This window comes from Ambystoma mexicanum, chromosome 4q (genome assembly GCF_040938575.1).
Source record: "Ambystoma mexicanum isolate Mex_15411 chromosome 4q, UKY_AmexF1_1, whole genome shotgun sequence".
Classification (NCBI taxonomy): domain Eukaryota; kingdom Metazoa; phylum Chordata; class Amphibia; order Caudata; family Ambystomatidae; genus Ambystoma; species Ambystoma mexicanum.
In genome coordinates, this window is record NC_090928.1 from 142,300,468 (window position 1) to 142,320,394 (window position 19,927).

The 19,927-nt window shown below is 43.0% G+C and overlaps 1 protein-coding gene across 2 annotated transcripts in view; it reads left to right on the plus strand.

The window, feature by feature from the left end:
- Positions 1-3,550: 3,550 nt before the first annotated feature.
- PPIL4 (peptidylprolyl isomerase like 4) overlaps positions 3,551-19,927 on the plus strand; it is a 521,963-nt gene continuing 505,586 nt past the window's right edge. Inside the window, exon 1 of one of the 2 annotated variants that reach the window (XM_069607668.1) lies at positions 3,551-3,713. In XM_069607668.1, coding sequence (XP_069463769.1) covers positions 3,644-3,713 — 70 coding nt within the window. In that variant the 5' untranslated portion in view covers positions 3,551-3,643. The remainder of the gene's footprint in view (positions 3,714-19,927) is intronic. The other variant, XM_069607669.1, reaches the window with a different exon arrangement.

A 19,927-nucleotide genomic window follows, 5' to 3' on the forward strand; every position in this document is an offset into this window, starting at 1 on the left:
AATAGTACTCCGCCATTCCAATGAACATATGCACGCCTTCCTTTGACTCTGGTCTCGGCATGTTCATTATGGCATCAGCAAGTTGCTTCTTTGGCTTTATGCCGCTAGCAGATATGGTATGTCCTAAATATTCGATTTCGCTGCGATTTATGTTACATTTGTCTCTACTAAGGGTCATACCTGCTTCATATAACTTCTTGTAGACATGTTGTAATCTTTCATTATGCACCTTTTGGTTGATGGCGTGTACCAATATGTCATCTTGAAAACAAATAATCCCTTCATCACCTTCAAATAGTTTGTGCATGATTCTCTTAAATACTGAAGCAGCTGACACCAACCCAAATGGTAATCTTCTGTATTGATACAATCCATCTGGCGTGATAAAGTCTGTCATTTTCTTAGATTCTTTATGAAGTCTAACTTGATGGTACGCTGACGTTAGATCCAGAGTAGAAAAATACTTCGAGGGCCCAATAGTGGATACAATCTCTTGAATATTGGGGAGTGGATGTCTGTCCGGGATCACGCTCTTATTTAATTCTCTCATGTCTACACATATTCTCAATTTTCCTGACTTTTTTCTTAATACAACTAATGGTGAAACCCATTCACTGGCATCTATTCTCTCGATGATCTTCTGATCTTCTAATAATTTAATCTCCTTTCTTACTGCTTCCCTCATCGAGAGCGGGACGTTGCGCAACTTCTGTGCAACAGGAACATGTCCTGGTTTCATTTTGATCTCATGAACAAACCCACGCAGACATCCAATTTCTTTCCTGAAAATTTCTTTCATCATATCAGCCTCTCTGGTGATTTCTTTGTTTTCTTGAATTCCTCCAGTGTTGCTTTCAACCGAATATACAGACTCATCCGATGCAGCATCTAACTTCACTTTGAGTTTGCATTGGTGAGTCCAGCTTAACAAAGGCGTTCTCCCCTTTCTTGTTATGTATATTTTCCCATTGGCTTTCCTCTCCTTGAATTTGAGTGCTCCCCAAAACCATCCAATGACATCTATTTTAACTTCGCCATATGCCCTGGGTTTTATGTCTGGTTCATGCAGGTATTCATGTTTCTTCCTGTCCCAGAGGGTCTGTGGTATCAAGGTATATTTTGCACCTGAATCAATCATCATGTGCATGTTAGTTCCATCAACACAAACTACGGCCTTGGGACTTTCTATTTCTTTTTCATTTCCTTCGTCAGTTACGACAAACACGCATTCTTCTCCATCTTCATCACTATTATCATCGTTTCCTATCCAGTTAGTGGAAGTGTTCTGCATTCTGCAACATCGGGCGTAATGCCCCTTGCCTTTGCATTTCCCACATATAATTTTCAAGGCAGGACATTCCGGGTTATCCGCCCAATGATCCATGCTATCACATCTAAAACATCTCCCTGTACTTTTCCTTCTAGGGTCGTCTCCTCGCCTGTGCGGACTTTTCTTTCTCCCGTCACTGTAATTAACTCTGGAGCTTGGTTTTTTTCTTTTATCATCATTCCAAGGCAATCTCCCGCTCCTTTCTGATTTGTATCTCCTATTGGGATTTCCTGATATTTGAGCAATGGATTCATTCTCTTTACTTGCGGTAAGTGTCGTATACGTCTCTTTGGAAATTTCATGTTTAATATCAGTAGTTTGTATCCTGCTTTCTAATTCTTTAACACATTTCTCAGTGTGTTCCACTTCCTTGGCCACACGTAAGACAGTGTCCAAGTTGGGGTCGTCCTCAGCCCATAATCTTTCTCTTACTTTGCTACTCCTACACTCCAACATAAATTGATCTCTCAATCTCTCGTCCAATTGAGTATTGAAATTGCATGTTTTGGCTAGCTTCCTCAAGTTAGTGATGTATTGTTCTATGCTCTCACCCTCGCCTTGAGTTCTTTTCCCAAACTTATAACGTTCCAAAATGGTGCTCAATTTCTTTTCGTAATGTTTTCCCATCTTCTTCACTGACCGCTCATATTCATTTAGGTCATTATCTTCATCAGAAAGCAGATCTGGTAGATCTTCAAACTTTTCCTGCCCTGCCGGGCCCAAACAATGCATTAAAAGGGACTTCCTCCTCTCCATGCTGCAATTCTGACCACACACAACGCCAGCGTAATGTTCAAATAATTTAATCCATCTTTTCCATGGAATAGCTGGCTCACCAACATCAGAGAGGAAAAACATTGGCGGCGGTACACTATTGAAAGACATGCTGATCGAAATGGGTATGTGCCACAAAATTGGAAAGGAATGACCAAAAATGCAAATGCAGTCCTCTTATTGTCTCGTTTAAATTCAAATGCAGTGACTTGCTGCAGTACAAATATTTGTCACCTTAATTCTCTGGATTTTTTTCCATGCACTTGCACATATGTGCTGAGAATAGTGGTGGGAGGCTTGAAATAGTTAATTATCGTCCTTTCGTTGCGATACATATGTAGTAGATGTGTCCCAATACAATAAGGTATGCACAGCCAAACATATGACTTTCTGCAGTTTAAACACTTGTCGGTTCAATTTCATGTGTACATTCACTTCCCATGTATTTGCGCCCATACACTGAGAATTACGGTAGATGGGAAGGCTTGAAGCACGCAGAAAGCACCTGTATTCTGTGAAATACGGTAAAATTAACAGCACAGGCCAAGAGGCATACATTGGAAGTAAACACAAGCAGGATGAAAGAAAAACACTCACTTAATTGACCCTGACTCGGCGTCGCTGGAAGTCGAGTTGATTGTAAGCGGAGCGGAGCGGCCACAGCTTTTAGGACAGCTGCAAGGCCTGCTCACGCACATAAATCGCAGCTGACGAGACGAGCGGAGCGGCCACACTTCTGTCACAGCTGCAGGGTCTGCTGCGCTCTCACAGACTCAGAGTCGAAGACGGTCAACAGAGTCAGGTAAGATGAAAGCCTGGGACACACGGGGGTGGTGGGGCCTGAAGATCCTCGTCGCCACTTGAAGTGGTCAAATACACGCAGGATGACGTGGTTATTTAACACGTTATTTATTTACACTAATTGCTTAGTGAAAGTGAATCGGCCCCACCGACCACGGAAAGCAACTGAAATAAAGCGGGTTTGAAACTCGCATTCCAATCATACGTCTCTATATTCTATCCATCCTTCCATCACGAGAGGCTCGCGCAGAGTCTCGTGATGAAAGGATGAAAGGATATTACGCTTATTTTAGACATCTACCTTTGCATGCTGTGACATACGAGCTTTAGATAAATGTACTATCACACTGTTAGCACAATATTTTTGGAATTAACAAACGTCTGCGCGAAATACGTATATTTCAAAGCTAATCTGTTAATGAAAGATACAGTGAGTAATGTATCTCAAATTAATCTCTAGCACTCTGTTTGCTTTATAAATAACGTCTGATAAGTACAGTTAATTGCACGACCTGTGTTGGTATGAACGGTAAATATTACAATTCCGAGATGGCCGCTGCGGGTGCACTGCGGTAGATAGCCGGTTCTGCACAAAGCCGTGCCCCTTTCTATTTCCATGCTTCTTCCCTCGCTTGCTTCAGTGTAGTTCGTCGCAGCCAGCGCCTTCTAGTGACGTTAGGCTTGCTCTTAACAGCCGGATCTGAAGCTGGTGCGTGCCGGGTTCATTGGGTGCTGGACATGGCAGTGCTTTTGGAGACTACACTTGGGGATATTGTCATAGACCTCTATACTGAGGAGAGACCCCGAGGTACGGTCCCTAGAGAATGACGAATATAAAAAAAGGTTGTCGCCAAAGGGAGGAAAGGGGCACATTGTCACTTGGGCGAATTCTGTTGGGAATGTCCAGGTCTGATGAGATTTTTCACTAGTTGGAGCCGTGTGTTACCTAGCCACTGTCTCCCGTTGCAGCGTGGAATAACTTGGGAGGTAACCTCTTGCCCGTTTTGTAGCAGGAGACCTTTTTTTGACGTAGAACATAACCATTGTTTCTTGATGCTTTTTTTGTAACCATGCATCTGGAAGCTGCGGTTCCTGAGATCGTGCACATAACATATGTTATAAAAGTTAAGTGCACTGTAACTTTGCCATACGTTTGTCAATCAACGCACAGTGCATTTAATAACCCTGTCCATTCATACGTTGTCATATGTGTTGTGGGCGTGGGATATGTAACCACTCACAATATGAAAGATGCATTATCTAATGCCATAAATCATGACCAGTATTTGCATCCGAGCTGTTGTACTGGGTGGAGTTGCTGGCACATAGTTCTAAACGAAGCTAGTTATACTACATTCTGCCGTATAGATTAGCAGCAATATCTTCTTTAAGTCACTGCCCGTTCAACCTTTAAATGACCAACTCATTCATCTGCTTCAGCAACTTCAGTGCCCACTATCAGTTGGTGCCGCCCATCTAAAAGAAATATGGAACGACATATCTGGTGTTTCTTGTGTGTTGTAGGTCAGTCATTAATATTCAGCATTTGTCTTCTTAGCTACACAGCAGACAGCTCTGCATTTACTCCTCTACAGACCACATATTGCAGTATGCTTACATTTCGTTCATGTAATGTGTGGAAAACACCTGTCTGCAAGCTGCTCTGCTTTTAACTGTCGTGAAATTGTAGGGGCTCTCGAACTGCAGAGTTACCCTTTAGTTCTGCACCATGTGCTTTCAGCTGTTAACCATTGAACGTATCACAAGTAACTCCTTTGTCCTGTAAGTATTACTTCCCAGCCAACAACACGGTCTCGAGCATCAGCAGTTCTCCAAAGGCTCCGGAAAGTGTCAGACGCCGGTTCTGGACAGACACAGAATTCTGCAGTTGGTTACTTTGTATGCAGCTGACTAAACTTTAGAAACATTTGTCATTTAGCAACTATGGAAGTTGGTGAAATGGCCGAACCTCAGCATCTTCTTTAGAAAAGGATGTTTGCAGGCATGGCACCAGGGCCTTTCAACGTTTTAGTTGAAATGTGCCACGAGCTGCTGCCCCTATGTTGGCAGTCTTGTCACAAGTAAAATACCTCTGAATGCAGTACATTAAATGTGTACTTTGCAGATCGCATGTTACTGGCTGCCTTTGCTAGTGCCCTTAGGTTGTGATCCCCCGCATACCTTGCAGTATGCGGCAGCTTTCTCATCACCTTTTATTACTGATTTCAACTACATGAGTACTTGGCTAACAAAGAGAGCTTAATAGGTTTTCTGTGGAAGTTCAGTGTTTCTGGCTGTCTTTGTGCATAGGCCAGTGAACTCGTCAGGTGGTAGGTACCCTGAATCGCTTTATCTCCATTATAATTTGTGCACCCCACAAGGTCCTCGTATGGGTTTTTCCAGGGCTTTATGTGGCAAGCAATCTATTGAAAGATACAAATGATTCTACCACTTCCCGAATTGCCCCGGAGGCTGTGACACTGTCTGGTTACAAGTAGGTCACCAGTTCGGATCCTGTGCATGGGGCAAAAAGACACAAAAATCTTCTTTTCTTGCTGTTTGGAGTGGTGAGTAATTACATTTAACATGCATTTAAATAACCATCATTAGTGTTTCATTGTACCCCACAAATGCAGTGTCCCCTTTGTAGGCTGCATGTAATGGTGGTCATTTAAACGCATTTTTTTCCAGCTCTTTCTACTACTTGCATGACGTGCACAGCATACTCTAGGCCACGCCCACCATTTATACCACACCCTTATCACAGCCCTCTCCCCCCACTTAAAGCACCGATTACAGTGCACACCGTCCCTGGCACGTGCTGCTCCATTTCCCCCTATCCCTCCGCTTGCCTGCCTGGCCATCCCATGCATAATACCTCTCCCACCCAGGGCCGCCTTAGGGCTGGGATGGCCGGGCGACCGCAATCTCGGGGGAGTCTTTCAAGGTCTTCCCTGAGCTGGCATGGTGGGAGAATGCGTGACAGGCGCCCTATTGAAATTAAATGCGCTCTGCTCTCGGGAGTGGAGCACATTTAATAACAATAGGTGCTTATGCTTAGCATCAGCTCCCTATTGATGTGCCCCGCATGACCAGGGGTGCACTTGAGGGAGCAGGAGGGTGGGTGGGAGTTAGGGCGATAAGGCCGGGCCTGCTCCTACAACACACAATGCATTTGACAGAAAAGGAAGAGTGAAATTTGAAATTTATACCATTCAAAAATGGATGGCTGTTAACTCTCTCGCGCTCAACGATAAAAAAACAGAGTTGCTGGTTATCAGTACACCTTTTAGGCATAAAAACATGGACACAGACTATAGAGCCTTCGTAATTGGCGGTAACAACATTCATGTATCGGACTCTGTAAAAACGCTAGGAGTATTATCTTACATTTCAGAAACACGTATCCTACCTCAATGTCATCTTGCAGTTTTTTCACACATGTCTTATGGCAAATAAGACCATATCGGTGCAAAGTTAATAGAGCATCCATTGCAGCAGCCATAGTTAACACCAAACTGGACTACTGCAACAGCCTCCTGATTGGCACCTCAAAAAGAAACATTAGGAGTCTCCAAACTATACAGAATGGAGCTGTTCGAGCTGTATGTGGCCTAAGTCGCCAAACTCACATCGAAGAAAGTTACACTGGCTCTCTATTGAGCAGCGTCTTAAATTTAAAGGACTAGTTATAGTTTTTAAATGTCTTTCAGGCAAAGCCCCGGAATATCTAAAAACTAGGCTACAGACAGCGATTCCAAAGCGTACGCTACTCTCTAACAGTCTCTTGCTATTGGCACAACCACGTACCCTTCTGAAGAAAGTGGGTGAAGCAAGCTTTGGGGCCTGGGGCCCTAAGAATTGGAACATAATCCCTCTCCACCTCAAACAGTCCACCACACTGCAACAATTCAGAAAACGTCTTAAGACCTTTCTTTTTGATGTCTAATCGCCATCGTATGCCCTAAGATCTCTGGCTATCTCTCAGGACGTGTTAGTCGCCATCGCGGGTATTTCTTTTTCCTTTTTCTTTTTCAATTTATGTAATTTGTTTGTTATGTAAGCGCCCTGAGACCTTTGGGTGAGTGATTGCGCTATATAAGAAACTCGTTAGTTAGTTAGAAAGGAAAGGCGAAAGATACTAGGGGGCTTTTGATGTCTTACATTTTGCGGGCAGCAGGAAACTTGCTCCGTTACTGTGTTGCAGTCTGAAGACTGCTGCTTGTTTGCTTTGGGGTCTCAAGTAAAGAAGTGGATGGTTGTGTCTGTGCGCCTCATGGAACAAAACTCCTATTGAGGAAGTATGTTATGTCACAGGTTTGTAATTTAATTTGCCATTTGTATAGCGCCCTTTCCCATTGGTATGGTGTCGCAGCGCTGTAGGTGAACGCCCTTGGGGGACCAAAATCCAATGTGTGGGAAAATTGGTCGGAGGAGTCTAGAATGCATGTGTGCATTTTAGCCAATGCAAAGGTGGGTAGGGGTGGCCAAGTCCTTACTAGCTACCCATATCGAGCTGGCATATGAATGGGTGTTTTGAAGTAGTCTGGAGAGTTGCCTATCTCCCATAGGCATGGGTACCCGTAGGTTCTGGATGGTTTATTAGTTTCATAGATATGGCGTGGATCCTGTCCTGTGGTCTGCTGGAGATTATTCTCACTGTCACTCAGTAATTTCATCGATGTTAATTGCTGTGGAGTTCTTGACCAGTTGGTGCTTTCTGAGTAGATGTGCAGGGGTGCCCAGGCAAAGGTAAATGGCGTAGTTTAGGCGGAAGAGAACAATGGGCCAGATTGCGGTGACTCAGTGAGGGTAGGGGAAGATGCATCTGAGAATGCAGAGTTGTATGCAGCAAGATTTAGACAGTGTTAATGTAGTGTGAGAGTGTCGGGTCAGCATCCTTTGTGCATCCCAGATTCTTTACTGCTATGAATGATGGCCGCAGGCTGGTTTGGGGGAAGAGAGCTGTTTTGTATCAGATCATATTTTCTGTTCTTGTAGGATTGAGGAGGAGGTGGGGGCCGTCATCCAATGATCGATGAGTGTGGTGGGGACAGGATGGGGGGTGGAGACTGACTTGGGGATGTCAGGGTTCGAAATTGAGGGGAGCTGGGAGCTATTTAGCTCCTGCTTGTAGCTTCAAAGAACCTAGTTAGCTTGACATCAACAGCTACCAGGAGCTATCATTGGCTCCCAAGGCCAACTGATGCTGAACAAACACACCTATGGGAATTTAACTATATGCGTTTTGGACACTCTATAAGCAATAGGACTTATCTATATGTATACACAAACAAATGAACAAGGCGATATTCTGGATAGATTTACATGTGTCTTACAATTACTACCACATTAATTAGCGGTTATGAAATCCATTTATTCAAATGTTTTTAAAAGGGTTTCTTAAAAAAAAAAGTGAAACCTTTATCATACACATCAGTATTACATATATACATATATCTATCAACAACATGATTTTTGCACATCATTGCATTACAGGCACAACAGCATCAATGCAGGATAAAGATAAATGACATTTTCCATGCAATTGCTTTGCTAACTATTACTTTACACGGCTTTTCTACATTGCTTTTTCACCCTTCGCTATTTCAAGGAACATTGGTGTACCATAGACCCAACAAGTTATCCCATTTATACAATATGTATAAATTACATTGTCATAAGAATCAACACAAGTGTTCTGGTCTTATGAGCAAGTGGCCAACGCTCTAATTTATACAGCCTTCATCAGGACAGGCATCATTACTGAATCTCCCAAATGTGGGTTCTGTGTTCCAAAATTCTACCACTCAAACAATAAAATCATCACATGCTGATCTATCTGAATAAACTTCAAATGTAATCAATATTTTGTAAACTATACATAAAACGTCAAATGAAGTGCACCTTTCACGGATGAGTCTATTTCACTTGTGTCCTATTCATGTCACAGAACTGAGTTACATCTACAACACAAACAGTGTTTTATATAGACCCTCTCTTCTAATAATATGCACACAATTGTAAAAATAATTCTCTGCATCTATTACAAATAAGCAGCGCTTACCCATCATTCCTTCCTCTTGTTAGGGTGACTCCAGAAACCCAGAGCTGGCGATTTCCTCTAACTAGATGATGATGATCGCCATCACCACTAGATACTCTTCACACTTCCCAGTCTCCTGCACAAACTGAGGCAGGAACCTACGCTGTTTATCCTCCACTCCTCTTTTCCAACAGAACACATCCGGTAACCCCCGTAAAACCACCCCAATGCCACTCCTCCTAACTCTGAGCAATTCCCTCTGCACATGAAACCGCACACAATCCAACATGAGACACCCGGCAACCGCAAGCCTCACACGCTGCTATGGCAACTCTACCCATCATACACTTCCGTCCTCCCAACCCTGCATGACCCACCCTAAGGTGATTCAAAATAGTTTCCTCCTGTTGTGCCAACCCTACACCTCCTCAAATGCCTGAACCCACACCTCCTTGCACACTGCAAACAACTACTGCCCTTTCGTACTCCTATCCCATCGATTGAGCCACATATCCTTAATCTTGCCACGCACCATCACCTGTACCTCAGCCACACTCAATGGGACATCCTCCTCCCCCCTCAGCGTGGCCCCATACGCAGCCTGATCCACTAATTAATTGCCCAAGACCCCACAATAACTGGGTACCAAAGCCAAATCCACCACAGTACCCCCAACAACACACTCCTCTAATCGCTGTCTAATGAGCACAACTATATTCCCCCCTATCTCAATTCCTCTCGATAGCCACTCATCGAATCCACAAACACCACCACCCTAGCCAACTGTTTCTCCATAATCTGAAGAACTGCCATATTAACAGCCATCAACTCTGCCGTGTAGACGGACACATTATCCGACAACCTAGCCACCCAAAACTCATCAGTCCGAAAATAGCAGGCCATACCAACCGTGTTTTTCTCTGGGTTCATGGAACCATCCATATATACCTGAGCGCCCCTTGACCCCACATACTGTACCGCCAATTTCTCAATCACCCCCTGATCACCACTCTTCCTGACCATCGCTAAATCCAAACAGATAATTGGATCTTGCCACGTCCATATCGGCACCACCACCTTATCCATATCTTCCATCATGCACAACCCCTCTACCCCAATCGCTTCACCAACCTGTCTGCATGGAATCCAAAAGTTCCCCCCCCCTTCCCTCTCCCACTCTTATAGGCATGCCACCAATTAACCACCAGAAACTACTTCACAGGATGCCACACATCGAGGGACTTGCATCTCAACCAATACCTAGCACTCAGCTCCTCTCTTCTCAAATCCAATGGCAACAACCCTGGCAACACTTGCACAGCCTCTGTGGGGGATGACCGAACCACCCCAGTCACAATCATCTTTGCCCTTGCCTGGACACCATCCAACACATCCAGCTGAGCCTGACTATAACTGCTCTGCAGCTGAACTCCGAACTCCAGCACACACCTGACCAACCAGACATACAACATCCTCCTACTACTCTCCCCTCCACACCACTCCTGACCTTACACTGCCTTCAACAAATTAAGACACCTTTTACACTTCGCCACGGTCCTCTCCACTTGCAACTTCCACGACAGACGCTCGTCCAAGAGCACACCAAGATACTGGAATTCCGACACCCACACCAACACTGGCACGCTCAAATTGAGGTCCAAACTGACACCACTATGTCGCCTGTTAAACAGCATACACACCGATTTGGAAGAGGACACTGTAAAAACCCCATGCTTGACACCACATTTCCATTATTTCCAAAGCCTCCTGCAAACTTCCTTGAATCACTCCACCCACCTTACCCCTAACCCAAATCACTCCATCTGCATAGAATCCCATCTGCCAACCACACTCCCCAACCTTCTCTATAAGGCCATCCACCGCTAGAAGAAACCAAGTAGAGCTGGCGGCACTACCTGGGTCATCCCATTATTGCTTTTACCCAGTCTTGCGACTACATGTTGATATTCTGAAAATATGAAAGATGTAAACCAATATTTACAACACCCTTTTTCACATTTTGAATCAACTCAACCAATGCATCTAATTTGCAATCCTACGTGCTAGTCTTATACTACATTTATCTTGTAATATCGCACGGGGTGCTAGATGGAGTTGTGTAAAATATCCACTAATAATAAACTCTATTTTGCTGAGTCTAGCAAATAATGAAGCACCCGAACAGAGTATTCGTTTTTTTTATGCTCAGTGGGCGAGAGTTTATTTTTTAACAGCTGCAGCTATTTACTCAGTTCGGTGTAAAAACACCCTCCGAGGTGAACTCTCATACTTCTGTCCATTCATAAAGCATGTATTTATACAAGTTGGAACACAGATTACATTTCAAAAGCTATTCACTTTGCTATAATTAAACTGCATTCTGGGTCTCACATTCCCTGCAACAGCTGGTCCATTATCCTGCACGTGCCCTAAAGCCCCAAGCCCAACAGCTGCAACCTGGCAAGGAAATTCTGTGTTTGCAGGCTGAAGCTATTTAAAACATGTTTGCAGTTACTGTTTCAGAATAGAAATAACTACAAATATGATGCTTATTGCTAACAGTTGCGGCAAGCTTCCGCCTATGTATCACCAAAAGGCTTCTTAATGATTTGCACAGTGCTGGCGGGGTCAATGACCAAACTCTCTCTTCCGACACCCCACCCCCCAACACCACCTTTGCTCGCATTTCATCTACCTTAGTTTGTGACCTCGCATTTCTCGATTGCTGCTCGTTTTGGAGATGTTCAAAAATATCTCGTATATATGTCACCCAATCTGTCTACCGAACAATCATTGTGCAATAGACGAGTCTCACCTTCTACTATAGTCACCCTTTAATTGCTGCCATCATCGTGACCCTTCGCTTTCATTATTCAGATAAAATTTAAACTGCATTAGATTTAACTCTTATTTCGGCTGCTGGAAACTGCCGTAATCCAGCACGCCATTAAGTTTTCATTCATCCCAACAGTTAGTTGACGTGCGGCTGGCGGCCATCTTGTGCTAACTTAATCGTCTCACTTTTAAAGCGGACTCTGTATAAGTTTCAATCAATCACTATGCTGGAATAAAATTGTTATACTGTAACACTGATTACAATCGTCAGCACAACATATTCAACTTCCATGAATACTGCGCTCAATGTTTTTCAAAAATGATGCTGAACCCTTTTTAGGGTTGACACGAATCGATATTCACCAATCCATGTCAGACATTCATCTCTCATTTCAGGTAGGTGTTTCTAACTATTATAGAACTTACAGAGCCACCATCTAATGCACCGATCGCTGCACTACATTTGTTCTCATTATGTCTTAATACCTTTTCCTGATGGGCAGCCATCTTGCAATGGTGACTATCTCAACTGGTCATATTTTCCCTGTTTACAATATTCCAAATACACAAAACTTGTTTTCAGGGTACCAAAATCAGAAATTCAATTTGCTCATTGCACAGCTACATTTTAAGCCTTGGTTCACAGATGACGATAAATCCATTGCTGCTCTTTGTGAGGCATGATTTTCTGCAGTACAAACTCATCTGTTACCTGTCGTGTGTTTTTTTTTGTTTTTTTTTTTAATTTTTTTTTCTTTCCTTTCTGTAGTGATCCACTAATGGCTTATCTGCCATCAAATTTATACACGACTTGTGCTCAAATTCTTTTTCACTGGCCGCATTGTTTTCCCAACATATAACAATTTACGTGGGCACTCAATGTATATAACAAGTTTGCTATTACAATTTGTGTGAGTCTGGTGGTGCCATTTGATATTTCCCTCCTAGACAAAGTTATGTAATGTCTCTGTAAACCGACAAGTGACACAGTGGTTACATTATGATGCCCCTTCACGGGGCCAGGGTGCGGGGGGGGAAGACCCCAAGTGGCCTCCAGAGTGGTCTGTCCGGGCTAGTTTATACGTATGCACCCGTCTGTTTTTAGTTACAATTTCTTTTGAAGGCAAACAATGGTTTTGTATTCAAGGTTCCTTCATTTTTCACCAAATGCCAATTTTTATTCACAATACGTTTTGATCTAATCACTTACGGGGCTGAAAATGGGGACACATACCAGCCTCTCTAGTGGATTATTTTGCTTTGGAGTCCTTTCTATTGGCATATTAATGGCCCTTTTCTTTGTCTGACTATTTTTGGGTATCCCCTTTGTAAGAGTCTATTTTGCAGACCCTACGCATGGTTCACACACTTTTTTTTTAATCTGATCAATTTCTTCTAACGCGCAGAAACCGACCATATGGTAGGTTCATTTTTCCACTGGCTGAAAGCTAGAAAAATGTAACGGACTGCTACGGTTTGTAGATTTTCCATATAACTAAGTTTTCCAAGCCTGATCCTGTCTGGATATTCACAAATCAAAAAACAAATGGACTATTTTTCCCAATTCATGGGGAACTTGATGTTGTTGTCCCAATTATTTAGCCCCTCGAAAACCCATTCCAAGTGTTTGTGCATCTCCCGTTCAAAAATCGTTAGGATATCATCAATGTATCAATTACCTATTTCAATATGGCATCTAAATGGATTAATCTCTGAATAAATGTGACAAATATCTTAGTGGGCCATGTATAGTTTGGCCACATATGGGGCGAATGTGGCCCCAATACTCACTCCTTTTTGGTTTGTTTATATATCTGTTTAAATATAAAGAGATTTTTAGACATAGCCAGCCTGATGCACTCAAGAATAAAATCTATAGCTACAACATGGGGATTTGCCAATAAAACCTCTGAATACTTGCAGACACTTAGTTTGGGGTATTGAGATTTACAGTGCCTCTGCATCTAATGACGCCAAAAGAACAGATCCTGTAAGGGTTATGGCACTTAGACTTTGTATCATATCAGTTGTATCTTTTACATATGAGGCCATCTGTCTCAAATGGTTTTAAGAAATGATCAGCATATAATGAAGGGGGCTCCAACAGTGAATCGATGGCCGATGCAATCAGTCGCCCCAGGAGGGCTCCTGGGATGTATATGCACCTTTGCCAGGATATAAAAAGCCTCGGTTTTACTTTAGGATGTATTTTATTAAAAAATGTTACCTCTTCACTACAAATCCACCCCTATTGTTCAGCCTGCCTTGGCAGGCTGCATATTTCCTCTTGCAGTCTCTTGGTGGGATCCAATGCCAGTTTTCTATAGGCAGTCTGATCTGGTAATGGACATAAACGCCCCCTTACATATTTGATGGTGTTTGTGAGCACAATGGCACAGGTGTTCAGGAGCACCATTGTTGGCTGGTTTTATAGTGAACAATTTATTATCACTTAGGTTGTTTAAGGCCGCTGTCTCAAGGGGCCATATTTTGTCACTCTGTTCTTCTTGATCACCTCTAGTACTTGTTTTATAACTATATTCTCAAAGGCAATCACCTCTGCAGGTATGGTATGATTTCGGTGGACAAAATCTCGATTTCAATTTTAGACTGGATACATTCTCTTTTGATAAATCAGTAATACCTTCCGCATCAGACTGTTGTTGTTTAGGAATGTACATCAAAAAAAACTTCAATCTTATATTCCAAAAATCGCTTCAGCTCGATTTCAGTATTTTACGGCATCCACCCTTGTCACATGTACAGTTAAGCCTATCAAGGAGACCTTTTTTTTTTTTTTTCTCTCATCTCCGTCAAAATATGTTATGAAGGATTAAATGTAGGGCTAGTCTCAGATGTCACTGTTCCGAATACCATTGTGGGGTGCGCATCCATAATTCTGTTGGTTGGAATCGTTGCCTGTTGCAACCTCTCTGGTTGCTCCTGTGAAAAAAAAAATGTTGTTGCAAAGTACCACTTGTGCCCACTGTGCTTGAAGAGGCTTGTAATTCCTGGTCACTGTCGCTAGAGGAGGCAGAGGTTTCGGAAAAGATAACCATTTCATCTGTTATACCCCCCTCTGTTTCTCGGTTCAGTGTAAAAAAAAAAACAAAAAAAACTAAAAAAAAAAAAACCTTCTCTTAAGAATGCATAGGTCTTTTCTTTTTGTATTTTTTGGTTAAAGGTTATCTGTCTAAATGTAGTAATTTCTTCTTCCAATTTTTCTAATTTCTTCCTGGCCTCCTGAATAGTTTGAGTCTTCAGGAAGCATTTTTCCAATTCTGCTAACTTTTCTCCCTGAATCTTGCACTCTTCCTCGGCAGTTTTAGTTATTAGAATCAACCAATCCCGACTCCACTTGTTTCCTACCCCATTGAGATTTCGTTTAAACTTGGTGTTATCGATAAACTCGGAATATTTTTTCCCCTGTTGGCCCTCTGGGATAATAGCGGTCTTGAGATATTCAAGCATACCTTTTTCCTGTGCATCTCTCTGTCCTTATCAGTTTTTTGTCTTCTTTTGATTGATGATTTCCAATTCATCATGTAAGGCACCCAACATGTCATTTACCAAAATAACTCTGTTTCCTAATCGATGAGTCAAAGCACTCAATTACATGTCCGGGGCTCATGAGAGGAGGGCTTGGGAGTTGTTTTGAAAATGAGCAGTGGTTCGCTATATTACTACATCCCAAAATTGTCTTCCGTAGTGGATTTACGTTAATCCAAAATAACCTCTTACACAGTCTCTATCAAACTCAAAAACGTTTGTCCAATATGTTTCCCAACACCCCCTACTTCTGTTCTGCCCCACGTGTCAGTTGGAAAACGCAGATATACTACACCTGTTTTGGGGATGTACTGATATTAGTGAACTCTGGATAAAAGTTAAAACGCCCACTGGTTGGCTTGGAGATCGAATGGCCCTGGACACCCCAAGGTCATTCCTACTAAGAAGGGACCCGTAATTGTATAATCTAAAGACAGAGGGAGATTTTGTGAAACTCGTGCTGGCAGCTCTCAGAATTGCCATGGCAAGGAAACACAGTCTGAGTGAAGTTAGATGGTCTCTGGACTTGGAAAGATCAAGGAGAGCAGAATTAGCCAAACTTTGACAGAGCAGTCCAGAATACTCCCAGGCTAAATGCGAGAGAATGTGGATATGCTACTTCTGAAGATAACCTACCTGAAGGAAGACCTTCAGTTCCCTAATTCATCACATACTGGCAGTACTACCAATTAAGTACTTTATAATTAACAGGTGAAACCTTATAACATATGGAGGAAAATGCCTTATTACCTGTTCCAGCTGTGCACTCAGAAAATGTAAGATGTAAAACTGTGTAACCATGATAGATTATACGTTTATACAAGAGTTAAACAAAAGTTAAGAATGTTCATGTGTATAAAATATAATGTAATGATCTGGAACAATAAATGTAATCCTTTCAGAAAGCAAAGGTTTTTTGTATGATATTGAGGAAGAGGGGCAGGGCTCCAAGAATCACCAAGTCTAACTGCATAATCCAAGATGAGGGCATCAACTCACTGGGTGTGATGGAGGTAGTTTGTGTGCCACTGCCCCCTGCGTGACTAGAAAAATGAGCTTGAGGTGTACAAGGAGACCAGGTAATGAGTACCCCCTTGATACATTTACAGTGGAAAACGCCACTGTGCAGGAAGCCGGGGGTGGGGGGGCTACCTCATTCCAGTACACGGTCCTAAATCATTGGGTTCATCAACAAGCAACTTTATTGAAGTATATCCACAACCAGAGCAAGTACTGGCAACGGTGAGTATAGAGACTGCCTCGACTACCCAAATCCTTAACTAACTAGAGGGGGCATGTATGATGGGGCCTGATGTAGGATTGGCTAAACCAACAAGTCAAGCACAGACCCTTGGTTACACTATGGTTGCGCCTGAAATTCTTTTGCAGAATAGATTTTCTCCCTTGGTGAGAGAGGATCCCGGGGGATGTGGTGCAGCTGAGCGGAAGTCCCAATATAATGATAGCAAATGTAGCTGCCCCATGTGAGCCTGGTAAAAATACCCACATTGTTGAGGGGATAAGCAGTTTCTATAAAATAACACCTCAATATAGAGTCGGAACCTGAAAAGGTTAAAGGAAAAACCAGACCGTGAATACTCATTCAGAACAAACACATGATTGTTGACCTGTGGTTGTAAATGTAACCCAAGTAACAATTTAAAGGAGATTTTAGGTGAGGTTAAGAAACTTAGGGAAATGGTGGCTAAGTTGACTTACAGTTATTGAGCAAGGGAACCAGCTATCCAGGTTACAAAAGGAGTATGTTCCTTTACACCTTGATACTCTGCCTCGGATGGTTGTACAACAAGCAGTGGGTCCTTTCTGCCACAGTATCAGTGTGAGGCTAATAGTACGGTTGGTGAGAAAGTGTTGTCAGCTGCCAAGGCTATCAGGGTTGGGAAAGATTCACAGTGGGCAAAATCAATAATGGATACCATTGATAAGCATGTGTCTACAAACCCGCCACAACATACTGATAATGGTAGGCATAACCCACTGCCTAAGACAAGAAGATTGAGCCCATAACCCATATTAGAAACCAAGTTGGGATAAAAGGTGAAGCAACAGTCTACATGTGTAATGCCCCCAAACTAAGACCGGGATCCCACGAGAACAGAGATGCTAACCAACGAGAGCATCCATTGGGTTCGTCATGTTAGGCAATGTACTTCTGTCATAAGAGAGGACATTACCTGTGACAGAGGGACCATGTCCAATGGACACAATTACTATATCCAATTGACGCTGAAAGATGGGGCACTTGTCGACGGGTTACTGGCAATTGAGGCAAGACCCTATCCTCCACCTGGAACATCAATATCATTAAGGCCTCTCCTGTCGAGTGGGTGGCAACCGAGAACCCCTGGGCAACTTTTCCCTGAAGGTAGGTGCAATCCACTTCCAATGGGTGTAGTACGAGAAGAGGTGGATCTTCCCCATCCCAGTAGCACTGATCATAGAAGCCACAAGAACGTCCAAAGGAATAAGCGTGCAAACCTGGAATGTTGCTGGGATTGAAAGGCGAAGGCATTTGATGGACCCAGATTGGATTTCCGTAGCGAGATCGTAATTATCACCAGCTTTATCACCATTTTGAAATATCAGGGCTTAAGATATTTGATACCCCAGCAACTAAGGCTGCAAGAGGGTGACCATGGTGGAGGATATTGACCCTAGTAGCAGTAGACTCCAGTTGGGAAATACAAATGAGTGACCAGAGTTCCCCAGATCTGCAAATTAGTAATTAGCAAAAATAGTGAGTCGCATACCCTACTCATATTCTGTATAACAGACCGTATGGGACCAACCCTCTGGGGACATTAACCCTTTTACAGGAGTTAATGAACAGCTACGATCACACGACACCTTGGGCATTTTATATCGTCGTAGCGGGTGACTTTAACCTGCATTTGAACCCTTAAAAGAACTAAATGGGCCACGGGATGAAAATGATTAGGACTGGGAGATCCCAGCTATGGAGGCGTGTAATTCCCCCACGGGTCCATAATCAAACGCTAGATTAATGAAGCCCGGATATTGTAAGGGCTTAATCTAAGCGCATCTAATGGCATGTGCAGTGGTAATCGTCCTGGTAGGAATATGTTTTTGGGGTTTGATTGTCCCACATAGATTGTTTATATTCTTGTATTAATGAGCGACTGGGAACTTATTGAGGAGTTCACTATTATCGACCATAGAGAAAGTGATCACAAATCCCTTCTATTGGTTGTAAGATTAAAAGGCAAACTGGGTAATATTTCTGTACCGATTAGGATCTCTAGGAATGCTAGACGAGTTATTGAGACCAAATTGAGCCAGCTGGGCTAAAACTGCAATCTATCAAACAGTATTGACAAATATTGAGAGTATTTGTGCTACCGACCCTAGTGAAAGCAAGGTTTTGACTGAGGGTCTTTGTCCCCTTCTCACAAGACCAGTAAATAAGGTGAAACAGAAAAGGGTAACACAGCCTGACTGGTTTGATGAGTACAGTATGGTGAAGAAAAACCAAACACTTTGCCTTATGACAGAAGGCAAAGTTAATAAAGAGGAATTGCGTTCCTGCAGAACCAACTATAAGAATACAATTCGGGAGAAAGAGTACCACATGAAAGCCAAGTGGGATGACATTTTGGACTCTGGTATCCGATAAAAAGGGAATAAGTGAGAATGGGCTTCTCTGCCACATCCCTCGGGAGAACTGGTTTAACTATTTTTTTGTGGATTGTATATAGATGGTGTGGTTGATGAATGTGTCAACATTGAGGGACTTTCTTATAAAGGTCTAAAGATGATTGAATGGAACCGACCATTAATGATCTTAACACTGAAGTGTGCAATTCTGAATTCCAACGGCCAGAAAGTTCGACGTCCAGATGGAATCCCAACCGATCTGCTGAATGACGATCCTGATGTCTGGGCACCAATTGTATTGGCATTGTTTATTGAAATTGTTGCCAAACTTAATCAAGTTCCCGATTCCTGGCACACCGCTGAAATAGTGCCAATCTATAAAAAAAAGGGGTCCGGGAAAAGCACTGCAACTCTAGGCCAGTTTCATTAATAGATGCCACCGGAAAAATATTTGCAAAGGTGGTATCAAAGCAGTTGCAGGATTAGGTGACTTCTAACAAACTAATTTCCTATCTCCAGGCTGGTTTTCAGAAAGAGATCAGTACAGTTGACAAATGTTTTTGCTTGTCCCGTGTCTTACACAAACATACGTTACTAAAGAGCATGCAGGTAGGCAGTCTTTGTAAATCTGCAGACCGCTTTTGATTGTGTTCCTAGAGACGGGCTATGGCAGTTATTGCGAAAGCGGGGGTGCTGGTTTATCTGGTGACCGTAATTCTGCATCTTTACTCCAACAACACTGTGGTGGTGAGGTGAGGCCTCGCAGGTAAAGTTCCGACCACTTCAGGGAGGACTGAGGCGTGCAGCAAGCCTGTGTCCTTCCCACGTTCCTATTCTGCCTCTATATTCAGAACTAATGACGGAATTCGCAGGCAGCCGGCTTGAATCTTTTTCCCCACCCGCTCCTCCGCCCCCCCTTCCCCCCCCAGTAACTTGGCACCGACATCCTTCCGGCA